Source organism: Eleutherodactylus coqui, chromosome 11, assembly GCF_035609145.1.
Source record: "Eleutherodactylus coqui strain aEleCoq1 chromosome 11, aEleCoq1.hap1, whole genome shotgun sequence".
NCBI classification, from domain to species: Eukaryota; Metazoa; Chordata; class Amphibia; order Anura; family Eleutherodactylidae; genus Eleutherodactylus; species Eleutherodactylus coqui.
The window spans coordinates 7,042,354-7,069,903 of NC_089847.1; the positions used below are offsets into that span (position 1 = coordinate 7,042,354).

The following is a 27,550-nucleotide window of genomic DNA, read 5'->3' on the forward strand; positions in this document are numbered from 1 at the left end:
TGGAATTCTCCGACCACTGTCTGATTTTGTTTTCTCTGAATGTTGCAGAGACCCCCCGGATGGGTAGAGGTTTGTGGAGACTGAATTCATCACTCCTGGAGGAAGCAGAGATAAGACAGTCCTTTGAGGATTTTCTGCAGAGCCAGGTACCATTACTGGATCTCTGTAGCAGTAGGTCAGAGTGGTGGGAGATGTTCAAGAGGAGGGCGGCGAGGTTCTTCCGTGAGCTCTCCAACCTCAGATGCCTGGACAGGTACCGCCTGTACAATGGCCTGAGGAGGAAACTCGAACATCTCGTTTCGACTGGAGGTAGCCGCGAGGAGATCTCCAGAGTGAAATCTTTACTCAAGACGTGCCAGTATGACAGACACGCATCCTTGGTTTTTGAGAGGGATTTCGGGAAGTACCGCTCGCCCGACCCTTACAGAAACTGTAGGATGTCAGTGAATAGTAAAGTGGTCACTGGACTGATTGACAGTACGGGGTCCCTGAATCGATCCAGATCAGGGATTCTGGAGGTCGTCAGATCCTACTACTCGCAACTCTTGGGAAAGAGGGATCTAGATTCGGAAGTGATGTCGGCTTTCCTGGCTGAAACTGTCCCTGGGCCAGGGGTGGACACCTCTCTTGGCGTTTTGACAGAAGAGATCAGAGAAGAGGAAGTTAGACTGGCGATTGATGGGCTCCGGCCCAAAAAGTCGCCAGGTCCGGATGGATTAACATCTGAGTATTATAAGACCTTCAAGGACCTCTTGAGTCCCCTCTTGACGGAGGTATTAAATGAGTGTCTTTCCTCGGGCACTCTGCCAAAGTCAATGAGGAGGTCGGCCTTGATCATTCTGTCAAAAGGTAAAGACTCGAGCCGTATTGAGAACTGGCGTCCCATAGCGCTTCTCAATACGGACAGGAAGGTTCTGGCAAAAGTGCTGTTTAATCGGCTGGTCAAGTTTGCACCCCGGCTCCTCTCGGGGGCGCAGCATTGCTCTGTTCCAGGCCGTAGCACCTTTAGCGCTGTTCTCGGTGTCCGGGAGGCAGTAGAGCAGGGTAGGGCTGGTCACTGGGAGGGGTACCTGCTGTCCTTGGATCAGGCCAAAGCGTTTGATCGGGTTAATCACGAGTACCTCTGGTCCGTCCTTCTGAGATACGGCCTGCCAGTGGGGTTTGTTGATTGGCTGCGAACATTGTATGCAGGGGCTGAGACTTTCCCGCTGGTGAACGGTTGGCCCGGCCGCCCTTTTGAGGTGGGGTCCGGCGTCCGTCAGGGCTGTCCTCTAAGTCCCCTGTTGTATGCGTTTGCGATAGATCCCTTCCTTAGGAGGGTTGATTGTGGACCTATAGCAGGGGTCGGGATGGACCGGGCGGTGCCGGAGGCTACCCTGAGGGCAGTGGCATACGCCGATGATGTCACGCTCTTCGTGTCCTCGAGAGAGGAGGCGGAGTTTGTGGTGTCGGAGGTGGACCGCTACTCGGAAGCTTCCGGGTCTATGGTCAACTGGGATAAGTGTGAAAGTCTCTGGTTAGGAAGGGGGGATCCTACGTTTGATCTCCCGGACACCCTTCCGGTGCCCCAAACTTCAGCAAAAGTACTTGGCATCAAATTCGGCCAGGGGGATTACCCCATGCAAAATTGGGTGGACAGGCTGGATGGTGCAACTCACAAGGTAAATCAGTGGAAGGGTTGGTCTTTGACCCTTCGGGAAAGAATTAGCCTGATCAAAACATACCTGCTCCCGTTATTCATCTACCTGGGCAGCGTATGCATTTTGCCAGAACCTCTCTGGACTCGGGTCTACAACCTGTTCTTCCTAATGTTGTGGGGGAATAGGTTGAACCTGATCAGGAGAGATGTTACATACCGCACGAGGAGACTAGGGGGGTTGTCTATGGTCAACCCCGTGGTGTTTCTTGTAAACACTTTTTTTAAGATCAACATAGGCAACCTCTGGCAAGAGAGGGCTCCTCCGTGGGTCTACTCCTGCAGGGGATGGTTTCGGCCCTTCTTCCAGGAATGGGAGACAGGAGGGCGAGTGAAGGACCTTCGCACGCAGCACGGACATCTCCCGGCTTACGCTACCTTGGTTCTGAAGGTGATACGCCGGTGGGGTCTGGGGATGTGGGAGATCAGGACTCTGACGAGGAGGCTCCTCGACGAAAGAGTCCTGTTGACCCATTTCCAGAAGCCCCTGGCACTCAAGGACTGCCCAAGTCGGGACCTGGAGGGAGGGTTACGTTTACTGAATTCAACCCGGGTCCCCTTGAAGTTTTGGGACTTGGCTTGGCGCTGCTTTCACGGGAGACTGTATGTAAGGGGTAACTTGAAGAGCAGGCCTCTGATTGACAGGGGTTGCCCCCGTCAGGAGTGCAGCGACGTGCTGGAAAGCATGGAGCATTTCCTGCTTCAGTGCCCCTTTAATACAGAGGTATACCAACGGGTAGGGGTCTCCATAGGCTGGCCTCAGCTGGCACACCTCTCCTGTGCGGAGTGGGCTTATGGAGCCTTCAGAGGTCTTGGTGGCAGGGACCGCTGCACTTTATTTCTAGTTAGCCTAGTGGTCAGGTTCCACATCTGGAGTGCACGGTGTTTAATCTCGACGGAGCTGAAAGTCCTCCCCGTGGATACGGTATGTAGGAACATCCTGGGTGACCTGGTGAAGGTGCGTTCTGTGGAGTATGAGAGGCTGGGCACTTCTAAAGCTTCTCTCCTATGGAGAGGGCTTGTATTTCGTTAGGGACAGTTTGTTTTTCTTAATTTTCTTGGGGCAGAGTAGGGAGAGAGGAGGGACAGGACAGGTAGAGAGGAGGGATAGGGCAGGGACAGGTTTTCTATGAAGGGTCAGACTGAGGGGCAGACTAAGGACAGTCTAGGGCAAATTAGGGAAATAATAGGGAGAAAATGCAAGGGATAGTACATTATGATATCTGTGCCCGGCTTATCACCTCCAATCCCGGCGGCGGGCTGTGAGTGCACCATAAAGCTTTTTGTTTTGATTTGGGCAAAATGGAGTGAAGTAGGGCTGCAGGTGAGCCGACCTTAGGCTTTCGGGTTATGTTAATATATATTTCGTGTATGTCATGTATATTGGTTCATGTATGTTTTATATGTATATATTCACGTTCTGGGTGGTAGTTAGGTTGGGTGGGGGGTTGCGGGGGAGTGGTTTCACGCCTTGAGCCGTAGCCTGGCACGTCCCGAACATTGAACTCTGGGCACGGACTGGTGGAGCGGGCATGGCCCCCAGGCTGCGGCAGGCAGAGTGTTGTACAGTTTATATATATTAAAAAAAACAAAAACCCTGGTGTGGCTCGGCACGTCCTGAACTTTAGAACTCTGGGCACGGACTGATGGAGCAGGCATGGCCCCCGAGCTGCACTGGGGACCCAAAAAAAAAAAAAAAATTTGAAAAACTATTTCTTTAGTTATTTTTGTATGCCGGTTGGCTTGGTCTTTATTTTCATATTTAGTTAATTATTGGTATATATATATATGTTATGTTTACGTTATTGCCTAATTTTGTTTATGATGGGGTTTCAGTGCGGTACGGCTGGACCTGTAGCTTTAGTTTTAGTTTTATCTTCTGGATAGCTGGATGCTCTTCTTTTAGGTATATTGTGTTTTGTTTTGAGTGTGTGTGCGAGTGTGCGGCAGGGGGGAGGGGAGTTCAGACATGGGGTTTCTTTTGTTTGTGGACCATGGACTCTGGGTGAAGGGCCTTATCTCTGTATACGGTTGTATTATTATTATTTACTATTGTTGCAGTTTGCTTTTATTGTTATGTTTTATACTTTTATAATAAAAGATCTACAGCATGTAACTCAGGATCAGTACAGGATAAGTAATGTACGTACACAGTGACTCCACCAGCAGAATAGGGAGTGCAGCTCTGGGGTATAATACAGGATGTAATTCAGGAGCAGTACAGGATAAGTAATTTTTAAGTAAGTTTAATTTGATATGTGATATGGTGATCGGACATGGACATGAGCTTCAGGCTCTGTCACCCTAAAAATGTACCTTTCCTGTTTATTTCAGTACCACAGATAACCAATTGCGTGGCAATTACGGATTTAAAGACCAAATTGCTGCCCTCCAGTGGATACAGGAAAATATTGCAGCATTCGGTGGTGACCCCTCATCCGTCACTATATTTGGTGAATCCGCTGGAGCGATCAGCGTCTCGGCTCTGGTAAGTTCTGTCCGGTGTTACTTACCATACGGAGCGCCTATCACATGTGTCTGCTTATCACCTATGTCGCTGTATGGGACATATGCAGAATATCATATGTTGCATCAAGACTAATAGTAAATGTGCCCAATCCAAGGGATGTGATGAGTATAACCTGAATGTCTCCTCTTCTAGGTGCTTTCTCCCCTAGCCAAAGGTTTATTTCATCGCGCCATCGCAGAGAGCGGAGCTATGACAATGCCAGACTTTGTGGCCAGCAAGTCTGAAGATCTCCTCTACCGCCAAAATGTAAGTGTGTTCTATCTAGAGGGAGGACTACAACACCCATTGTTTATTCTCTGGGGGAGGAACAGTTGTGGGATTTTTTCAGCCGGTTTTAGATAATGCTGTTTGAGAAAGGGGTTTTCCCAGAGAATAGGGGTCCATTGCTCAGGACGCCTGCTGAACAGATAAGAGCTGCTGTCTGCGGGCTGGATGACTCATAAAACTGTCTGTTGGGCAGTGGTCTGGTTCAGTATTGCAGCTTTCTCCCATTCACTTCAATGACAGAGCACTTCAATACCAAACTGGACCACTGCTGAACAGACAGCATTAAGAGCTTTCTGGCCAGTTGACAGCATTTCTTATCAGCTTGATCAGCAGGGATCCCGAGCAATAGACCCCTGTCTAACTGCTATTGATGACCTGCCATAACGATAGGTCATGAATAGTGTTTGCCCAGAAAATCCCTTCAGACCCCAGAAATGACTCATATTTGGCTGAGTAGCGTGTACATATTAATGGGGGGAGTCGAGGAAATAACGGATGGATGAACAACCTTCACAACCTTTAAAGTGCAGCTTCCACACATCCTTTTCCTACTTGAATGTTGTAGCATAACTGAGGCTTACCTCCCAAACTGAAATTTCAAGGCACTCATTGGACTTTCTGGGGTGGCCAGGGTGCCCATCATCATTCATAGTGTCTAGTAACATACTATATAAGAACAGCTGAATGTTGCAGTCATGTGATGCTTCTATGTGTGACCCGTGCGGAATATGACGCCAGTGATGGAGAGGATTTACACGTTAATTATACAATCATAAGATGGTAAAATTCAAAAGGACCTCCAGGGTCATCTGGTCCAACCCCCTACTCAATTGAGGATCACTAAATCATCCCAAACAGCTATTTGTCCAGCCTTTGTTTGGAAACTTCCATTGAAGGAGAACTCACCACCTCCCATGGCAACCTGTTCCACTCACTGATCCCCCTCACTGTCTAATATCTAATTTACTCACCATCTTGGTAGCTCGTTTCGGAACTTGTTCCAGTTTGTCTATGTCATTTTTCAATTGGGGTGCCCAGAATTGGACACAGCATTCCAGATAAGGGTCTAACTAAGGAAGAGTAGAGGGGGATAATTACCTCACGTGATCTAGACTCTATGCTTCTCTTAATACATCCCAGAATTGTGTTTGCCTTTTTTGCTGCAGCACCACATTGTTGACTCATGTTCAGTCTGTCATCTATTAGTATACCCAAGTGTTGTGCTGCTGCTTAGTCCTGGTGTATGCTCTGATCTGGATAATATTTTCCTCCAGCAGGTTTCAGGGTATTCTGTAGCTTCCTAATTGTATAGTGTGCACACATAATGAAAGAATCCAATCGGACACAAGTCATCAGCCTTGAATCTCAACCAGCTCTCTGAGTTATGATCTTCAGAGCCCTAATTTTATTGAAACACATGATACCTGCCCTTTATGGGCGTGCAACAGATTACATCAGTAACATATATATATTCTTATTCGCTGGGTTATATAGAATTCCCCGCCTCCCCTTCCCACACCTCTCTCAAGTCTAGTGTAGTATGGACTTTGTCCCCTCAGCATGCAGTCAACCTTAAGGAATTTCAGCATACGTGGCAGTGATTGTTCGAGAAGTTTCTATGTGGGGGGGAGGTTCGGTGTGGGGGAAGGTAGGACTGGGGTAACACACAATAATGAATACAGGTATACATAATATTGTGACTTTAACTCTTAGAGGCTGCTTGTGGAACTCTGTATTAAGCTAACATTATACCATACATCTTTCACCATGCCATTGTCCAGCAACTACCATAATGAAATTATGCAGTCATTAGCCTCTATAGAGTCAAATCACTACAGCTGCGTAATACTTCCAGTTCATTACAGACCAATAGACATTTTACGCTGACTAATCATCATGTCTACCACAGCTCGTCACCAATGCTGGATAGTAAGCAATTTACCAATACAAGCTACTATTGCACTTTAGCACTATTGTTTGAATAAACAGACATCACATAATCTATTGTATCTATATATTGATAATGGCGAAAGCCCTAAATGACTGACTCACTGATTCTCTAACTTCCCGATGTTGTACAAACATGAAATTTGGCACAACCATTCTTTAGGTCCTAAATTTGAAAAGTAAAGGGGTCACAATTCGATTATTCAATGCTAACTGCAAAACTAAATGCACTCTTATGTAATGTAATTTTCTGGTATCGTACAAATGTGAAATTTGGCACAACCATTCTTTAGGTCCTAAATAGGAAAAGTAAATGGGTTGCAACTTAATTATTCAATTCTAAGTGCAAAAGTAAGTGACTCAGGAGTGACATGAGGAGCGCTAAATGCTCAAAAATAGCACAGACTCCGCTAGAAAAAGACCACGATCGAGCGTCTGTCTGAGGGGCTATATTGAAAACAACGGGAGTCTGACAGTTTTAGCATAACTGAGGCTTACCTCTCAAACTGAAATTTCAAGGCACTCATTGGACTTCCTGGGGTGGCAGGACAGCACCCAAAATCTGTGACTATCCCACTGGATCCAGGATGGTTGGGAGTATCACTGAGGGATTGAGAATTAATTACATGAACCCAACAACCAGTCCTGAAATGACTACATGCAATATCTAAATATAATATCCATTTTGCCCTGCAGATAGTAGTGAAGGTATCGGGCTGTGATTTGGCTTCCATAGCCGACTGTCTGAAGAAGAAGTCAGAGGAGGAGCTTATGGTTATTGCTAAAAGAATGGTAAGGGTTGTGTTATGCTGCAGTAATACCACACTTAGGAAACCTTTAACCCCAAGCTCCACAGAACAGTTTTTGGCATCCAAATTGCATACATTTCTTTTTGGTTCATTTTCCTTATTTTATGAATAAAATCCGCACGTGAACACTGGACCTTACACTCTGCTTGGAGGCGCTGGGGTCGAATTATTTTTAAGTAGGGAAGAACTGTAGTGGCCCAGTACATGCTATCCTGGCCCATTCCATAAATGTCATACACGTTATGTCTTTTGTTGATGCACTGTGCAAATTGTCTAGTCATTCTGTTATATGTATTGCACAGCTGCAGCATGTGATGGGTTAAGTGTTTGCATGAGCCTGAGAGATTCTTGTTAATATATAAATTTATGTCTTGTCATGTGGTATGGGTGAGAATATAAATAGGAGTGTGTTAGAAAGGGAAAGAGGCTATTCTTCTTGGTTCCTGAAAGAGAGTGCCAGCCACAAGGGGGTACTTTCAACCCTCATGTGCTGAAGAATGGAGGAAGAGGAGAGGTTCCCTGCTAGTGAATGCATACAGATGAAAGAGGAGTAAGCCCCAAACTGAAGTGAGAGAGAGAGAGCGTGAGCAAGTCGGAGGTGGGGATTACAAGGCCTAATGCAGAGGTACTTTCTCATTGTCTTTGCTACGCACCTGTCCTGTAGTCTGGGATCACCGTGTGGAGGTACTCTCAAGTCTTTCTCCTGCTTGCACTATCAGTCTCTGCAAATTGTAACTTGCATTAAGAAGTTGTTCCAGTAAGGTTTTGCCAGGCCCTGACCGTTCCTAGGGACTCAAGGTACATTATTCTTGTCTGTGGTTATATTATTTACTGCCTAGGCTCATACCAGTGGGTAATGAAACGGTGGTGTCACCCATAACATCTGCTATCCCTGTTCTGCAGTTTATTAGGCATCCCTATCCTAGGGGTGTCCGGAAGAGGCCCAGCGCTGCACTGGCCGAGGCTACGTGTGTCCCTGGTTTATCACACATCTGATCATCTGTTACCCATTAAGTATGATGCGGTCCATGTTCTGTATATCTCATCTACTGTCTCTGCAGGGCATGATGCCTCTTCCTGCCCGTGTGGACGGTGTCTTCCTACCTAAACCAGTAGAGGAGATGTTGGCTGACAAGGAAATCAACAAGGTTCCATTTATCATTGGAATGAATACTCAGGAGTTTGGCTGGGTATTACCATTGGTAGGTGCAAAACTCGTAAATAACCCTTTAAGGGATGCCATTCTTGTACTTATATTGTACACATTGCTACAGTGATTTGGTATGAATGGTGTCTGCCAGGTATTGTAGTCAGTGACATACTCATAAGATCTGCTTTGTATATTGCATTACATTATAGTTGGTTTTCCCTTTTCCTCATCCATAGAAATGAACGGAAATGCAAGAAGTAGGAATTTGCATTACTGGCTCCCCGAGTGCATATGGGCTGCCATATGGATGTTCGTATGTTTGGAGCCTCCACTACATTAATCCAATCAGCACTGAATATACGTAACACTGGCCATACACATTAGATAGATGTTGGCTAAATGCTGATTTGGCAGACAGCTATTGTTCCTATCTCCTCCAACCACATGGATGCTCCGCTTGTCCGAATGTGCATCTGTACTCATTACCAAGAGGGGAGTCTGGTAGCCGTTATCACCCCTGAGGATGACAGGATTGGGCATGTTGAAATCCAGCTGTCCGATCCTTCTCTACTCCAACATTTGGATGTTTTGATATATAATATGTTTAGTTTTGGATAACGGGGCGCATATGGTGATGGTTTTGGTTGGCATCAGTGGTGGGTCATCTTCTTTTTTCTCATCTATGTCCCCTATGATGCTATATAAGACCTCTGGGAGTCATTCATATTGTATTTTTTTATTATTTCACAGTTTTCTACTGTAGCCGGGGGATTCATAGGAACAGCATCCATAGGAGCCCCGTTGCAGAGGGAAAACATTCACCTAGTGTGACATTAGTCACTGGCAGAGCTGATCAGAGTCTGCTAGGATCCTGCAGCTCGGTTGTGACAGAGGGTACCTGATGGACACATGATTGCCAGGTCACATAGCGGAGGTAACACTTCCGCTTTCACTCTTCAGTACATAGCACTCATTGAGCACTATGCATCCTGTAAAGGAGAAGGGAAAACAGTTAAAAACAGCTTCAACCTTCTCCTTCAGGTCCTATGTCTGACAGCCAAGGACCTGACCTGCTCCAACATGATTTCAGGAGCAAAAGCTTTAATCCTGCACTGTACTTCTGCTATTGGCCTGGATTAAAGTCCTGGACCAAGCACCGTATATTTACTGCGCTTGGTTCTTAAGTGCTTAACATTCATATGGGTATAATTATCAGGTAGGTGATTTTGGAGCCAATAAACTAAGGGGGCGCCAAGTTGGTGATGACAGCACTTCATGGCAGTAGACAGAGAAAGGTTGGCTTTGCACAGGACAACTATCATCTGAATAGTCGATCAAAATAGTTGCTAAAACATATGAAAAACAACACGGAGCGATTGTTCAATTTTGAGATCACTGAATAAATTGTCGGGAGCATTTACTCAGGCCAAGACGTCCATCAACCAGGGTTTTTTTTTGACGTGGAAGTATTTGAATTTTTGACCCCTCCCCAACGCAGGCTCATTGGTTGCTGAATCCACCGAATACACATAAAGACCTGCAAGTATTCTTCGAGTGCACACTCACTGCCGCAAGAGGCCGCAGCACCAAGCGTTCCGTTGAAGACCAAACAACTGGAGACGCAGCAAGGACTGCTCAAAAGAGGATCATCACACGTATTTATGTGTTTTCAGGAACCAATGAGCATTAAGTGGGAGGGCAAAATGTTTCAAAAGGGCAGGAGCCAATCAGCATTCAGTGGGAGACACCCGTTCAAAAAATGCACACCTCCCTGCAAAGTTATTGGCTAGTCATTGCAAGCCAACGATTACCTGATTATACCAAACGATAGTCAATCAGCAACTACTTTTAAGTGTACTGAAATGAAGCGGACTAGTGAATGATTTCTCGCTCGTCACCCGGTCGGCGGGGATGTTTACACAGAACATCTGCTCACATTCTTTCTACTGGGTGACTTTTCAGACAATAGTTGCCCCATGTAAAGCCCCCCTAAGGTTCTGTTTGGAGCCTCTGATTCAGATCCATCCTAAATCCTCAAACTATATAGTGCAGCACGCTGCGTCACTTCATCTGGTAAATTGCCAGGGGGCAGGTCACAATCTGCATGGACCCCATTACAGACAATGGGGCTGTCCAGTTCAGTTCCATCTTCAGATGAATCCGTTCCCTGGAGGAATTCCGTTTTTCTGCTTCTATGACGGAATCGTAAAGCAGAAACCCTGAAGGCAGATGTGAACAGAGCCTAAAACTGAATGCAGATCGCTGGGAGAGCAAGGAGAGGAGGAAAAGATGTGGGATAAAGAGCAGGGAGCAAACTTATCAACAGCCTGTCATGTTCTGTACACACTGCTGAGGGTGGTTATGGGTGAGTGGGGCCCTATTCCTAGTCCAGAGGGCCCTATGGCCATCACTGAGCATATGCTGTATAGTCTATGTAGCGTTGTATGCAGGTAGGTCACCAGGTGATGACTCTTTACACCATTCATTTTGGCTGAAAATGCTAGCAACTTCCTCTTTCAATGGGAAGAGCAGCTCTGGAGTACAAACTGCTGCTCCAATGATGAAGTACTATGCAGTCTTAGAAAATAGAACATTCCTAAGCCAGAGAAGGTTTATTATTGAGCAGAGCGACATCTTTAGCGATATTACTGTGTAATAATCTTATATCCACCTTATGTCCATCTGTATTTAGTTGTTTAATATAACAGGGATATCGCAAGGAATGACGCGGGAGGCTGCAGCACTGATTCTCCGAAATCTTCCTCTCATGGTGAGATATGGTGAACACATTTATGTTTTCTCATTTTCCGGTTAGTGTTCTGTGAAGCCCTGCTTATTATCCTTAATGTTGATCTTACAGGGTCCAAAGCACAAAGCCATCCCTTTCATCCTTGATGAGTATCTTGGTGACATCGATGATCCGCTGGAGATCCGTGACCGCTTCTTGGATTTATGTGCCGATACAATGTTCGGTATCCCGGCTCTACGGCTTGCAAAAGGCCATCGAGGTACAATCTGTTCCTATTGTAGATGATATGTAGAGGTGCTGACTGTCAGGGCATGCTGGGAGTTGTAGTATTCACCGCTTGCCAATGTAATGATATTAAAAATGGTGTCCTGGGTGCCCATCATCATTCATAGTGTCTAGTAACATACTATATAAGGACAGCTGTATGTTGCGGTCATGTGATGCTTCTATGTGTGACCGGTGCAGAATATGACGTCAGTGATGGAGAGGATTTACACGTTAATTATACAATCATAAGATGGTAAAATTTGTAAGGACCTCCAGGGTAATCTTGTGCAACCCCCTGCTCAATTGAGGATCACTAAATCATCCCAGACAGCTATTTGTCCAGCCTTTGTTTGGAAACTTCCATTGAAGGAGAACTCACCACCTCCCATGGCAACGTATTCTACTCACTGAACTCCCTCACTGTCTCATATCTAATTTACTCACCATCTTGGTAGCTCTTTTCGGAACTTGTTCCAGTTTGTCTGTGTCATTTTTAAAGTGGGGTGCCCAGAACTGGACCCAGTATTCCAGATGAGGTCTGACTAAGAAAGAGTAGAGGGGGATAACGACCTCCCGTGATCTAGACTCTATGCTTCTCTTAATACATCCCAGAATTGTGTTTGCCTTTTTGGATGCTGCATCACATTGTTGACACATGTTCAATCTGTGATCTATTAGCATACCCAAGTATTGTGATGCTGTTTAGTCCTGGTGTATGCTCTTCACCAATGCTGGCTAGTAAGCAATTTACCAATACAAGCTACTATTGCACTTTAGCACTATTGTTTGAATAAATAGACATCACAGCATCTACTATATATATATATATATATATATATATATATATATATATATATATATATATATATATATATATATATATATATATATATATATATATATATATATAAAGGCGAAAGACTGACTCACTGATTCTCTAACTTCCCGGTGTTGTACAAATATGAAATTTGGCACAACCATTCTTTAGGTCCTAAATAGGAAAACGAATGGGTTGCAACTTAATTATTCAATTCTAAGTGCAAAAGTAAGTGACACTCTATGTAATGTAACTAATAACACACATCTGAACCTCTCAAACATGAAGTTTACCACGTCCATACTTTACCTCCTAAATAAGAAAAGTAAAGGGGTTGCAACTTCAATAATCAATTCTTAATGTGAAAAAATCTGCGAGACACGAGAGAGTTCTTTTCTCATGAACTTTAATGCCTAGGGAAATGATTTGTATACTGAGAAGAATCTACCTCACCTCTATCTGTATATACTGAGGACAATCTAATGCTCCTCTATGTGTATATACTGAGGACAATCTAATGCTCCTCTACCTGTATATACTGAGGACAATCTAATGCTCCTCTACCTGTATATACTGAGGACAATCTAACGCTCCTCTATGTGTATATGCTAAAAAGACTCTAAGTCGCCTCTGTGTGCATTTACTGAGCAGAAGAAAGCGGCCATGAACTGCATTAATTGCCTTTAAGGCTAAGAAGGGGCTGCAACCTCCAGTCTGGGGGTAAATTTGAATAAAAAGGGGAGTTGACTGTGAGAAAGGCCGTTTTTCGGCCGAAATGCGTCTAGCAGTTTAATCTGTGTGTCCGACCATGTAATAGAAGAAGACCGGCTTACTTATTCCAGGATGACTCCGGACAGGGCATTGGCATTGGACTTCTTTCTTTGAGTGATATCTAAATTAGAAGTTATACTTTGACAACCGTATCATTAATTGCTATTCCAATGCCCCTAGTTTGGAATTGTGTAAATTTGACAGTGGATTATTGTCAGGCCTTACAACAATTTTGGCCCCAGCTAGATAATTGAAAAAACTTCCCAGTCATGGCCCAGACTAACGCCAGTAGCTTGTCTTCGAAGGCCCTATCATTAGATGGATTGCACTTTGATTCTCTCAGCGATCAGCTAGTATATGCGATCACTTTTTCTTTACTGTCGTGATTCTGTGTGAGTACTGCTCCCAAACCAAAGAGACTTCTGTCGGTATTCAACACAAAGGGTTGGTAAAAGTTTGTGTAGGCCACTATTGGGGCACAAAGCTTCCTTTAATCTGTGAAGGGCCGTTTCCGGTTCTCCAGGAGAGAGGCTTCTGTTCAGGACCTCATGATGTTCCTCGGAGTAGCCCATGTAACAAAGTCTTTAATAAATCTGCAATAGTGTTGTAGGATCCAAAGACACCAAGGCAGATTCTTCATGAATTGTAGCTTGTTTAATAAATATCACTATATATGTGCTCAGTGGAATCATTTCCCAAGGCTGAACTAAGGATGAAAGTCCGCTTACTCCCTTATATAATCCACACAAAGACATTCCTTCGTTATCTAAAAGCAAACTCCCTACAGTATTACACAGGTACAATAACTCTTTAAACCAAAAATTCTTGTCTCATCTCCTGCCCTAAAATACACATACTTTATCATACCCACCATCTTGCTTGCCTTAACTCTTTCATATCCAAATCCCTGCTACCACAATAGTAATCTACTAAGTTGAAGAAAGCTCTTAGGTCACATAACGTTTTGGGAATCTGCCACTGTTGTACTGCAGCAATTTTGCTTACCGAGGCTTGTACCCCTTCAGAGACCGCATGTCCCAGATATTCCAGTCTTATTTTGAACAGGTGGCATGTCTTCGACTTTATCTCAAGGCCATGAGCTTCTAGCCTACACGGCACTATCCCGAACCTAAGCAGATGTCATTTTAAGGTGGCTGAATACACTATGATATCATCCAGATAGATGAGCACTGCTTCAAAGTTGAGGTTGCCCAGACATTGCTCCATTAGTCACTAGAAGGTACCAGGACATTTGGCATCTCCTTGAATTCAAACAGGTTGATGGGTAGGATGAAGACCGTTTTTGGTTTGTCTTTCAGCCACCAGCACTTGCACCCACTAGACAGGTCTAATGTAAACACAGATGTTGCTTTTCCTAGTGTTTTTTGGCATTCTTCAAGAGTCTGTGACATTGCAAACATTAATCTTTTGGTAGCCAAGATGGAATCTGAGTGAGTCCTCTTTCTTCTGCACCACCATTACCAGGTCTGTCTAAAGACTGTGGCTATCTTTAATTACTTTGCAATTCAGCATTTGAGTTATCTACATGTTTTTTACTTCCTAGTACAACTTTAAGGAAATCTAGTGATACCGCTTTTGGATCGGTAACATTTTCCCAGTCAATATTACATGCTTCACTGTATTAGTACACCTGAAATTATCCCCGTGCTCTGAAAAGACAGCTTGGTGTTCCCAAAGCAGACGTCGCAGCGCTGATAACATTGACAAGATTCCAGCACAGGCATGAGTCCCTTGTGACGTCACAACGTTGGCACCAGACCATGTGATGCGTCTGCCAGCACATGCACAATGGCATTTAGGCACTGGACAGAGGTAGAGGCATCTCCCTTCTGTTATGCTGATAGGCTGGTTGAGTTGTATATCATCACAGCTATCCCACCAGTATCTCTCTTTGTGTATATACTGCTCCTTAGTAGGTTTTGGCGGTTTCTGAGCTAATGCTGCAGTATTTGTTTTTTTGTGTATGGCTTTTGGACTTTTGAATTACTGATTTTGACTTTTTTGCTCCTCCCTCTTGTATTGATTATATTCTCGCTTGGACTCTGACCTTAGACTTTATCTACTTGTTGTCCTTTCCCCTTCTACTGCATTTTTGTCTTTTTCTGCTCAGTCCCTCTGCATGCCCTCTGTCCTGTATAATACCTGGGGACTTTAAGGGAATCCAGTAAGGCTCCTGCTGTAAGGTTTTTATGGGTGCTGCACTTCCTTGTCAAGTCCAGTTAGAACAGATGCAGGGAATAATCTCCAACCCTTTATACACATCTTTAAAACAATGATTGGGAATTGATTCGCAGGAATGCAGCCATTCAATCGGTGGCGCTGCAGAGGCGTTGTTTCATCTTTCTTATTTGCATATATTTCCCTAGAGGAGCATGCACGGCCTTATAAGTCTCTTCACTGGCCTTCTAGGTGCTTTCCTTAAAGAGTGATGATACCCTTCCTGACTCACGTCACAGGCCTCTCACTAACCAAGCCAAAATCCTACTGCACACTGATGAGGGGCAAACACCCCAGAACAGCTGTCTGTGTACGGATGCTGGCTTGGTTTTCAATTCCCAATCATTGTTTCAAAGACCTGTTGTTATGATCGTGTGGGCAAACAAGCATGGGGCCCACATGATCGTGACCAAAGAAATGGATACACATGGGTTTCATACAACTGGCCCTGTGCTACAGGGAGGGTGACACGGCCCTACCTGAGCGGGAACGTCGCCCTGATAAAGGGCGGCCAAGCGGTCTTCAGATCTGGGTCCTGGCTGCTCCTAGGAACCATGCCACCACAACAGGACACATACACATGCCACATGATAGAGACAGAACAACAGGACACACAGAGCCAGAAAACACAGCATACAGCAGCCAAAATGCAACCAGTAATAGCAGATGGTAAAGCTGAATATAAATACCAGGTATTAGATGACATTTTGATCAAAATGTGGAAGCTAGCAGGCCACTTCACGGCTCCTGGCTATACCGCTAGTCCCTACACTAACCAGGAGTCCAGCAGCTCCGGACACAGTTCACACTGCAAGCTGCAACAGCACTGACAACAGAACACAAGCCACACAGCAAGCTGCAACACAACCTTTCTTGCAGCCACCACACATAGAACCTGTTCACACCAGAAACAGACAGAATGAGCACAGAACAAGACTGCTCACATCAGACTACAACAGGTAGTGCATACAACACGGACTCCACCCAGAGCTCACATGCACACAGATGAAACTCCACAGCAAGTCTAAAAGTGTCCTCCTACCTAGAGTGATAGACAGTCAGCCACCGAGCCGACATAAGGAAGTGTGTCAGGGATCCACCAACTGGCACACAGACGAGTCATAAGACGTTTGGAGGCCACACCGGTAAGGGGAAGGGAAGAGGGAGTCTACATATGATACAGACAAGGACTACAGGTGTCCAAACCGTCTTTGGGAAGCAGAGAGACAACAGACTAACATGCAAGAAAAGTTCAGAGTGGGCACAAAACAGATACATCCAAACAGTACAAAGACCAGCATCAACTACTGAGCATTGCAGGTTTTTATGTGCTGCAGACTAAAGGGGTTTGGCTGCTGGAGAATACTACACCCTGCCAGCTCAATTAACCCCAACCTGTGCAGGTGTGCTCCTGGAACCCAGTAGAATAACAGATCCCAGCCAGCACAACCAAACACCTGTATAAAGGGTCGGACATTGATTTGAAGGAATGCTGACATCCAATCCGTGGCACTGCAGAGGCATTGTTACATCTTCCTTATTTGCATATAATTCTACCCAGGTTACAAGACCCCCCTCCCCCTCCATACATGTTAATACCACATAGGGTATTCCCAACCCGGAAACTATGGCAGCTGCACTATCCCTGGTTAGGAAAAAAGAGCGCACATGTGTCACTATGAGACCAGCAGAAACAGAACACAATACTTTATACAGGTGCATAGCCTTCTGTGTGTTCCATTAAGTGGCAATTTTAACCCTTTGCAATCCAATTTAGGATTAAGGGTTTCCTAGGGGGCTTTCTCTTTCTGCCATTATACTATGGCGCCATCTGCTGGCTAGAGCCAGTACTGCAGTATGTGACATGCTGGAGAGGCCCCGACAACAGAGCGGCCAGTAATATACAGTAAGAATACCCTGACGGACGTCTTCTGACATCAGAATGCTGCAAGAGCTCAAACAATGGATTGGAAAGGGTTAAAACATAAAACATATTTCAAAGCCCAGTCCATCTTTGATCAGCCGTCCTTTAATGATTCATGCAGAACGCACACTATAGTCAGTGATCATCACTTGCTGCTTTGTCCCTGGAGATGAAACTGGAGGGATTTCTTTCGGCTAGGGGGTCTTACAAATCCTGTATGTAAGACCACAATTCCACAATGTAAAAGTACAATGAATGTAAAAGTACAATTAATGTAGGGTATAACAGCCAATCCAGCATTTTCTTTGCCGAGGGTGACCATAGTGTAAAAACCTCATACCAATGATGACCAGTATTGGTCTGTTTTTTTTTTTTCTATAGGTATTAGACCTTTTGAAGTTATAATTGTCTGTTACTAAAGGCCCATTTAGACCCAACGATTCTCGCTCAAAAATCGCTCAAACCCATATTTTTAGCAAGAATTGTTGGATCTAACTGCGCGGACATTGTGCAGTTTTCGTTAATGAGTCGTTCATCGTTGTCTTTCAGGAAGTCCCAGTCTCAGTGCCATCTTACCATTATGGTGTCTTCCTCTGTGGTTGTGCCAGTGTATAGGCTTATGTATAACAATGATCACTGATGACTCCGCAGCCATCGCCAACTAACATTCAGTCTTCTTACTCTCATTAGATGCGGGGCTCCCAGTCTACTTCTATGAGTACCAGCACCCGCCAAGTCTACTGGCTCATGTGAGACCTGATTACGTGAAGGCTGATCACGGTGATGAGCTCTTCTTTGTCTTCGGAGGACCCTTCCTGAGGGACGGCGTCTTATTCGCTGGTGAGTCAATGACCAAAAAGCTAGGTGTCTTATATTATCATTATTGTCCTGGCAGCCCCCTCACCCCTCTTTGCCCTCAGTCCAGAGCCAATGTCGCCATGAGTTGGACACCTGACAAATTGTTTGCTAGAGATGCGCTGCTAAATTAGCAACCAGAATGTCAGACACGACTTAATTCACAGCTCGGTGGGCATCATGCAGACAGCAAAGAAGGAACAAGCGGCTGCACTTACATCATAGGGTTTAAAGGGTTGTCCACTTGAGAACTACTGATGGCCTTTCTGCAGGATAGGTGATCAATAATAGATCAATGGAGGTACATTGCCAGAAATGCCCACCAATCAGTTGTTCACTAGCCCTGTGTGCTTGTGCACTGAGCTGATTTCTACAGGAACTAGACAACTCTGTTCTCATTGCAGTGGCCAAGCTTGATATTACAGGCAAAGTTCCCACTAAAATGAATGGGACTATACCTGCAATACCAAGCCTGGCCACTGCAGAAATCAGCTCATTATGTGAAAATGGGAGTGGCTCAGATGATGGCTGCTTGATTGATAAAAGTGTAGCCTCTACCGGCCATTAGACATCACTGGATTTTGTGTATTGCTCATAGAGTGTTGTATACTACTTCCCATTGGTTGCACAGATCAGATGGGATGTCTAGAGGACTGAGGATGATAGAGAGTTGCACGGACTCCATGTACTCAGATTGGAACTGTAAGAGCCGGACACCAGGTGGGAGATCAACGAGCTGGAGAGCGATCCAAGTTGTACTCAGAGAGATTGCATTGTAGGGGAGAGAGAGCTGAGAGATGAGTGAGGAGTCTGCTAAGGGAGCCGTATAAGACGTGTCCTGTAGTTTTTGTGCATGTAGAGAGAGTCAATGGCATCGGTGCAAGAAAATCGCAGCGATATCGCATCACTAGTCCGTGCAATATTGCTGTGGTTTCTCGTGGTGATACCACGATTTTGAAGAACTACATAGTTGCATGGTGCTACAAAGTGGCTTGAAGTATAAGCCCTACCCCCAAAAGTAAGTCCTAGCTGCAGAAAGAAAAAAAAAAGTATACATCACCTTAGAAGTTTCTGCCTGGTCCCCGGCACTGTTTTTCATCTTTTTTTGCGTCTCCTGGAAGCGCTAGCTGTGATTGTCTGACTCTTAGCCAATCAGAGGCAGCCCTCGACAAATGCCTGTGATTGGTTCATCGCGCGCTGGCTGAGATTGGCTAAGCATCAGCCAATCAGAGGCAATGCTTCCAGGAGGTATTTTTCAATCCCTAGCCAGAAGAGATGAAGGAGAATAGTGCCGGGGACCCGGAAAGAAGATGTGGCCGGGCTGACAGCACGTCTAAGGTGATGTATACTTTCTTTTTAATTTTTTCCTGCAGCTGGGAATTAGATTAAGCTTTGACAGTAGGATTTCCTACTGTCAAAGTTGCATCGCACCGCACGAAAATTGCATTTTCGTGCAATGCGATGCAACAGAGAGGAAGGTTCCATAAGAAAACATGGGCTACAAAACCTCACGAGTCGCGGGCATATCACCGGATCTGCAAGGTTTTTGTGTCAGGATGGAGCATGCTACAAAAACATTGCACATGTTAATTAACCCATAAGAAAGCATGGGCTTCACATACATGCGATTTGTAGCCCGTGTAAATGAGGCCTGAAGATGCAGGGATTACAGTTTTAAAGACTGTTACAGAGTCTACATAATCCTGCAACTCTGTGAATTGGAATACCCCAAACAGATGTCCAAAGATGCTTAACCCCTTACTGACCAAGCCTATTTGTGCCTTAATGACCAGGCCAAAATTTGGAAATCTGGCATGTGTCACTTTAACATTGAATAACTCCGTAAAGGTTTTGCATATCCCAGTGATTCTGACATTGTTTTTACGCCACATATTGTACTTCATTTAGGTTTTACCACATATTGTACTTCATTTATGTTTTACCACCTAAATGAAGTACAATATGTGGCGTAAACAATGTCAGAATCACTGGGATATACAAAGCCTTATAGAATTTAAAATAGACTGATATAATTTGTGTATATTTATTAAAAGCGCCAAAATTAGGAAAATCTTGAAAAAATTATCATTTTTTCACATTTAAAACTGCAATATTTTAAATTTGTGCAAACATACTGTACAAATCTTTTGATCAGATATATATTTCCATCTGTTTACTTTATTCTGTCAACACATTTGAAAACTTTTGGTTTTTTTAACCATTTAGGAGACGTACAAATTTAACATTACTTAACATTTTGAGGAACACTTTGCTTTCCTACACCAAGCCAAGATTGCAAAGGTTCATAGGTGTCAGAATGATAGATACCCCTATAAATGAGCCTATTAAAAATGCACATCTTAATGTATTCACTGAGGGGTCAGGAGGATTTTGACCCCACAGTTTCTTTTCAGGAGTTAATGCAATTTAGAGGAAAAAAAATAAAATTTCATCTTTTTTGCAAATCTGTGATTTTAAAAACAGGTATTTTTTTCTATAGTGCACATGAAATGAGGATTTGCACCCCAAAATGGATACCCTAATTTGTCCTGTGTTTATAAACATACACATTGTGGCCTTAATCTTCTGTCTATGTGCACAAAGGGGCCCAAACCGAAAGGAGCAGAGTTGAAAGGGTCCTCCAGGGTCATATGCTCCAACCCCCTGCTCAGTGCAGGATCACTAAATGATACCACACAGATGTCTGTCCAGCCTTTGTTTGAACACTTCCATTGAAGGAGAACTCCCCACCTCCCGTGGCAACCTGTTCCACTCATTGATCCCCTCACTGTCTAATATCCAATCTGTGTCTCCTCCCTTTCAGTTTCATCCCATCGCTTCTAGTCTTTCCTTGTACAGATGATAATAGGGCTGATCCCTCTGCACTGTGACAGCCCTTCAGATATTTGTAGACAGCTATTAAGTCTCCTCTCAGCCTTCTCTTCTGCTAAACATTCCCAGATCCTTTAACCATTCCTCATAGGACATGATTTGCAGACCGCTCACCATCTTGGTAACTCTTCTCTGGACTTGCTCCAGTTTGTCTATGTCTTTTTTTAAAGTGGGGTGCCCAGAATCGGACACAGTATTGGTGCATTTCAATAAACTGAGGATTGTGTTTTTCATAATGTATATTCTGTAGCATTTTTCTAATGTTCAGCCTCCCCGCCGACCATCACATGATCCAACTGTATCACAGTCAGCTCTTCTGCTGACATCACACTGAACACACTGCTTCTTAGTCCCAAGATGGTAACTGGCCCTTTCCCACAGAACCCTGTTCTGGAAGCTTGTAGTATAGCTCAATTAAGTGCTATTAGCAGCCAGTTTTAATGAGCTATGGGCTCCCTCTTGTGGCCAACTTTAATATGCAGCCTGTAACAATTCTATAGCTCAGTCTTCAATGCCACAGAGTGGCTGATAGTGGCAGCAGATGGGACTTACCCCATGGAGCTCAAAACACGTGGCAGAGCCACTATAATCCATAGGAGGGGAGCAGGGCACTGCTCACCCTCTTTGGGGAGGAGAATACTATACTGTCTGAGATGCAGCCAAGGGGATTATGGGAGATGTAGTAGAAGCAGGCAGCAGGAAGTCAGGGAACAGGATGTAAATGGTGCATAGCTGATTCCTCAGACTGAAGGGCAGAAAATCAAGAGGAAAGGTAATGGATGGACGTCCTTTAGTATTGTAACTTAGAAAACAGAGTTTTCAGCAGCACTCAACACCACCCAACAATGCTGATTTTAACACATTTTGGTGATTGGTTGTTGGATGTATTTAAACATCTGTAATGATATTGCCAGTCAGCTTGACAAAGACCCAGATGAGGGGTCGAAACGTTGTGATTTCTGATGATCTCTGAGAAATAAAGAGGCATCCTTATGGGTGCATAAAATTGCACCTCAATCTGCTGCAATTTTCTTCCTTCAATTCTTCCTTCCTCTAGTATTAGGTGATGATTTATGACTGTTTTCAAATCTGACTTTGGTCTTGGACACCACTTTAAAAGTCACCCTGATTTGCTACAATTATATCCAGACTAGATAATCCTCTGTGAGCTGAACATCCTGGACTGATACATTGTAACAAACCATCAGTAGAGAGACTTATGCTGCCGCTGTGTATAGCTGATAGAACTGGATGTCGGTCACTGATGATGATGTTTTCTCTCCCAGGACCTGCAACCGATGCCGAGAAAGCCCTGAGCAGGAATATGATGAGATACTGGGCTAACTTTGCTCGGACTGGGTAAGCCCATCGCACTGGACTAGAATGGCGGCACATTCACTGCGCCACTGGTGTCACCTCATTAGTTATAACAATGCCACATTGTTTCCTGCAGGGACCCCAATTCTCCTGGTCTGACAACATGGCCGCCGTACGGCGCAGAGGAACACTATCTGGGGATTAACCTAAAGCTGAAAGCGTCTTCAAAGCTGAAGGAGGAGAAGTTCAAGTTCTGGACTGAGATCCTTCCAGAAAAAGTGCGGTCCCTGGCAGAGGATGGGAGTGATCACACCGAGCTGTAGATTATAGCTACACAGCATGAACAGAGAGCGCAACGTGCGGTGCGAATCACAGAGAGCGCAACATGCGGTGTAAATCACAAGGTGTTCTGGGATATTTTCCCACTTTTTAATAAATTTTACTTTTATGAAATTTTGTAGCATTTTTTTCTTGCAGCTATAACAGAACTGCCGGAGCGGACGGGTCACTGCCCCCATACTTCACTTCTGAAATGGTCTACTGGGACCTTCTTCTTCCACTATGAGTCTCAGTTTGTGACCTCCTACCAGTTTGTCACATTCATATCCTGAGATTTTCTCTGCTTCTGGAAACCTGCTTTTTCTACAATGCAAGTCTCCGACCTCCCACACAATCAGCACACATATAGTTGGATTGGAGGGGTATTTCCATCATAATGTTTCATGGCTGAGATGAGAAACCCACAGTTGTTTGCCGACCATCTCACTGGGTGTTATGTAAAGAGCTGAGGCGGCAGCCTGGCACGGCTTCTTTAACTCCCACTGAAGAGAATAGGACTGTCTCTATGTCTGTTCTGTAGCACCCCTTGAGGTTGTCAAGAGCTGCAGGTTTCTCATCACAGACATGAAATGCTGACATGGGAATATTCCTTTATAGCCACCTTAGGCCCGGAGCTGTATGAAGATTTTGCCCCCCACCAGTCTAAAGATGTTCTGCCACTTACTACATATGATAACAGATCTGAGCTAACTACGTAGCTGTGGTAGCAGAAACAAGCTAACTGTATTAACATATATACAGTACCAGAACCTTGCTTACTACATAGGTGCAATACCAGAAAAGAGACTACTGAATGGTAGCAGAATAGACTCTACTCAATAGCGTAGAGCTAGGTAATCGCCTCGATAAGGGCGGCTTCACGTCTGGAGCTTCAGCATAAACTCTAGCAAAAAAATAAAAAAGAGGGAAAACACTAATGAACAACAGAAGCACCACTTAGCTTCACAGCTGAACTCTAACCACTACAAACACGTCCTCTCTCCACAAAATCTGAGAAAATAATCAGTGACCACCAGACTCAGAAGCGGACTTAAATAATGCCTGAGGCAATGCAAATGAACAGATAGAGTTCCACAAGTAAAAGGGGAAACACAAAGGGAATACAAACAAATGATCAAAGTAACACCTAAAGAAATAACAAACCACAAAAACATAAACCTCAACCTGTCAGACAGACTGGAGCAGTGCAGCCAGCCCGTCTATGTGTAGAGCCCATTGTCCCACAACCCCATTTTTTTACACACTGTGGATCGTATTGATGGATGGCATCTGTTTGTAATGTTTCTAAGAGTGGAGTCTAGTGAGTAATAATTGGTGCAGATTAGAGATGAGCGAGCATACTCACTAAGGGCAATTGCTTGATCGAGCATTGCCCTTAGCGAGTACCTGCCCGCTCGGGAGAAAAGATTCAGCTGCCGGAGGCGGGCGGGGAAGAGCGGGGGGGAACGGAGGGGAGATCTCTCTGCTGCACATGTTGGCCAGGCTGTACGAGCAGCATAGAGCAATAGTGGAATACCAACTCCAACATGGGCAGCGTAGTGGTAGTCAGCTTCCCCAATTCTTTACTGAGGAGTGGGCCTGGATGGCAGTCATCTGCCAGGTCCTCGGAAACTTTGAGGAGTCTACCCAGATGGTGAGCGGCGATGCTGCAATCATTAGAGTTACCACCCCGCTGCTATGCCTGCTGAGAAGTTCGCTGCAAGGCATAAAGGCCGACGCTTTGCGGTTGGAACAGGAGACGGGGGATTACAGTATGTCGCTTGAAAGCCAGACCACCCTCATGTCTATATCTCAGCGAGTTTTGGAGGAGGAGGAGGGGGGGGACTTTTAATTAAATATTAAACTCTAAAATCCTATACGGAAGGGGAGGCTTTCATAAAAGAACTGTTATCTTATGTATACAGATGATGCATTTCATTATTCTCTGTATATCTTATGAAACACCTTGATCAGATTTTTATTAAAGACAATCTGCTTGTAATGTATTTGCAGACTCTTTTTGGAGCAGGAGGAGGGCGAAGAGACAGCTGGGCACAGTACAGAGGGTACCCATGCTGCTTGCCTCTCATCTGTTCAGAGTGTATGGGCTGTGGAGGAGAAGGAGGATCCTGAAAGTCCTCTTCCTAGTGAGGACAGCCATGTCTTGCATACTGGCACCCTGGCACAATTGGCTGACTTTATGTTAGGCTGCCTTTCTCACGACCGTTGCGTTAGACGCATTCTGGCCAACACGGATTACTGGATGTACACCCTTCTCGACCCATGTTACAAGGAGAACCTTTCCACTCATTACCAAAGAGGAAAGGGGTACGGGAGTGATGCAATACCACAGGGCCCTGGTGGAAAAAGTGATGCTAAACTTCCCATCTGACAGCGCTGGTGGCAGAAGGCGCAGTTCTGAGGGCCAAGTAGCAGGGGAGGCGCGGAGATTAGGCAGCATGTACAGCGCAGGAAGGGGAACACTCTCCAAGGCCTTTGCCAGCTTTATGGCTCCCCAGCAAGACTGTGTCACCACTTCCCAGTCAAGGGTAAGTTGAAGGGAGCACTGTAAAAAGATGGTGAGGGAGTACGTAGCCGATCGTACCACCGTCCTACGTGATGCCTCTGCTCCATACAACTATTGGGTGTCAAAGCTGGACACGTGACACGAACTTGCGCTGTACACCCTGAAGGTGCTGGCTTGCCCTGCCGCTAGCGTCTTCTCAGACAGGGTGTTTAGTGCAGCTGGAGGAATCATCATGGATAAGCATACCCGCCTGTCAACTGCCAGTGCTGACATACTTACACTCATAAAGATGAACAAAGGCTGGATTTCCCCAGACTTCTCTTCTCCACCAGCGGACAGCAGCAGTACCTAAAGATTCTTTTCCCTGAAACCAGATAAATAAGCATTCTCTATCACCGGGAAAAAAAGGGGGAATTACCTTTGTCAATCACTCTCGGATATTAGTCCTCCTCCTGAAACAGCATGTCATCACGCTGAACTGCCAATTTTTCTGCAGCCCAAAAGGCTCTGCTTATAATTTTTTTTACAATTTTTCAAAGTTTCAAAAGTATTGATTTTTTCACTGAGCTGCCTCCACGCTCTGTTGCAAATTAAGCAACAGCAAGCTGTATCTTTAAAAAATATTTCTGGGTTTCATCTGCCCTCTCAGTTGATAAATTTTTCAGAGGTACACTTGTACTCTTGGTACACTAATTTTTCTGGCCCTTGCCTATACTATTATCTAACTAATTTTTCCGGACTTCGCCTACACTAATGGTACACCAATGTTTCAAGAGTTCGCCTATACTCTTGCTATAGAAATGTTACAGGGGTCTGCCTATACTTCTGCTACAGAAATGTTACTGGGGTCTGCCTATACTGCTGCTACAGAAATGTTACAGGGGTCTGCCTAAAATGCTGCTACAGAAATGTTACAGGGGTCTGCCTATACTGCTGCTACAGAAATGTTATAGGGGTCTGTCTATACTTCTGCTACAGAAATGTTACTGGGGTCTGCCTATACTTCTGCTACAGAAATGTTACTGGGGTCTGCCTATACTTCTGCTACAGAAATGTTACTGGGTTCTGCCTAAACATCAGCTACAGAAATGTTACTGGGGTCTGCCTAAACTTCAGCTACAGAAATGTTACAGGGGGTCTGCCTAGACTTCTGCTACAGAAATGTTACTGGGCCCTCTCTATACTTTTACTACAGAAATGTTACTGGGGTCTGTCTATACTGTTACTACAGAAATGTTACTGGGGTCTGTCTATACTGTTACTACAGAATATGTTACTGGGGTCTGTCTATACTGTTACTACAGAAATGTTACTGGGGTCTGTCTATACGTTTACTACAGAAATGTTACTGGGGTCTGTCTATACTGTTACTACAGAAATGTTACTAGGGTCTGTCTATACGTTTACTACAGAAATGTTACTGGGGTATGTCTATAAGTTTACTACAGAAATGTTACAGGAGTCTGCCTATACCTTTGTTACAGAAATGTTACAGGGGTCTGCCTATACTGCTGCTACAGAAATGTTACTGGGGTCTGCCTATACTTCTGCTACAGAAATGTTACTGGGGTCTGCCTATACTTCTGCTACAGAAATGTTACTGGGGTCTGCCTATACTTCTACTACAGAAATGTTACTGGGGTCTGCCTAAACTTCAGCTACAGAAATGTTACAGGGGCCTGCCTAGACTTCTGCTACAGAAATGTTACTGGGCCCTCTCTAGACTTTTGCTACAGAAATGTTACTGGGGTCTGTCTATACTGTTACTACAGAAATGTTACTGGGGTCTGTCTATACTGTTACTACAGAAATGTTACTGGGGTCTGTCTATACGTTTACTACAGAAATGTTACTGGGGTCTGTCTATACTGTTACTACAGAAATGTTTCTGGGTTCTGTCTATACGTTTACTACAGAAATGTTACAGGAGTCTGCCTATACCTTTGTTACAGAAATGTTACAGGGGTCTGCCTATTCTTCTGCTACAGAAATGTTACAGGGGTCTGCCTATACTTCTGCTACAGAAATGTTACTGGGGTCTGCCTATACTTCTACTACATAAATGTTACTGGGGTCTGCCTATACATCTACTACAGAAATGTTACTGGGGTCTGCCTAAACTTCAGCTACAGAAATGTTACAGGGGTCTGTCTAGACTTCTGCTACTGAAATGTTACAGGGGTCTGTCTATACTGTTACTACAGAAATGTTACTGGGGTCTGCCTATACTGTTACTACAGAAATGTTACTGGGGTCTGCCTATACTGTTACTACAGAAATGTTACTGGGGTCTGTCTATAATTTTACTACAGAAATGTTACTGGGGTCTGTCTATACGTTTACTACAGAAATGTTACTGGGGTCTGCCTATACCTTTGCTACAGAAATGTTATAGGGGTCTGCCTTTACTTCTGCTACAGAAATGTTACAGGGGTCTGCCTATACTTTTACTACAGAAATGTTACTGGAGTCTGTC

At 44.6% G+C, this 27,550-nt stretch overlaps 1 protein-coding gene across 1 annotated transcript in view; it reads left to right on the top strand.

Moving 5' to 3' along the window:
• LOC136581972 (fatty acyl-CoA hydrolase precursor, medium chain-like) overlaps window positions 1–22,682 on the top strand; it is a 46,420-nt gene extending 23,738 nt beyond the window's left edge. Inside the window, exons 5-13 of the mRNA XM_066582690.1 lie at window positions 4,031–4,184; window positions 4,359–4,472; window positions 7,137–7,232; window positions 8,311–8,451; window positions 11,092–11,169; window positions 11,260–11,407; window positions 17,856–18,005; window positions 22,199–22,271; window positions 22,366–22,682. Coding sequence (XP_066438787.1) covers window positions 4,031–4,184; window positions 4,359–4,472; window positions 7,137–7,232; window positions 8,311–8,451; window positions 11,092–11,169; window positions 11,260–11,407; window positions 17,856–18,005; window positions 22,199–22,271; window positions 22,366–22,552 — 1,141 coding nt within the window. The 3' untranslated portion in view covers window positions 22,553–22,682. The remainder of the gene's footprint in view (window positions 1–4,030; window positions 4,185–4,358; window positions 4,473–7,136; window positions 7,233–8,310; window positions 8,452–11,091; window positions 11,170–11,259; window positions 11,408–17,855; window positions 18,006–22,198; window positions 22,272–22,365) is intronic.
• Window positions 22,683–27,550: the final 4,868 nt, after the last annotated feature.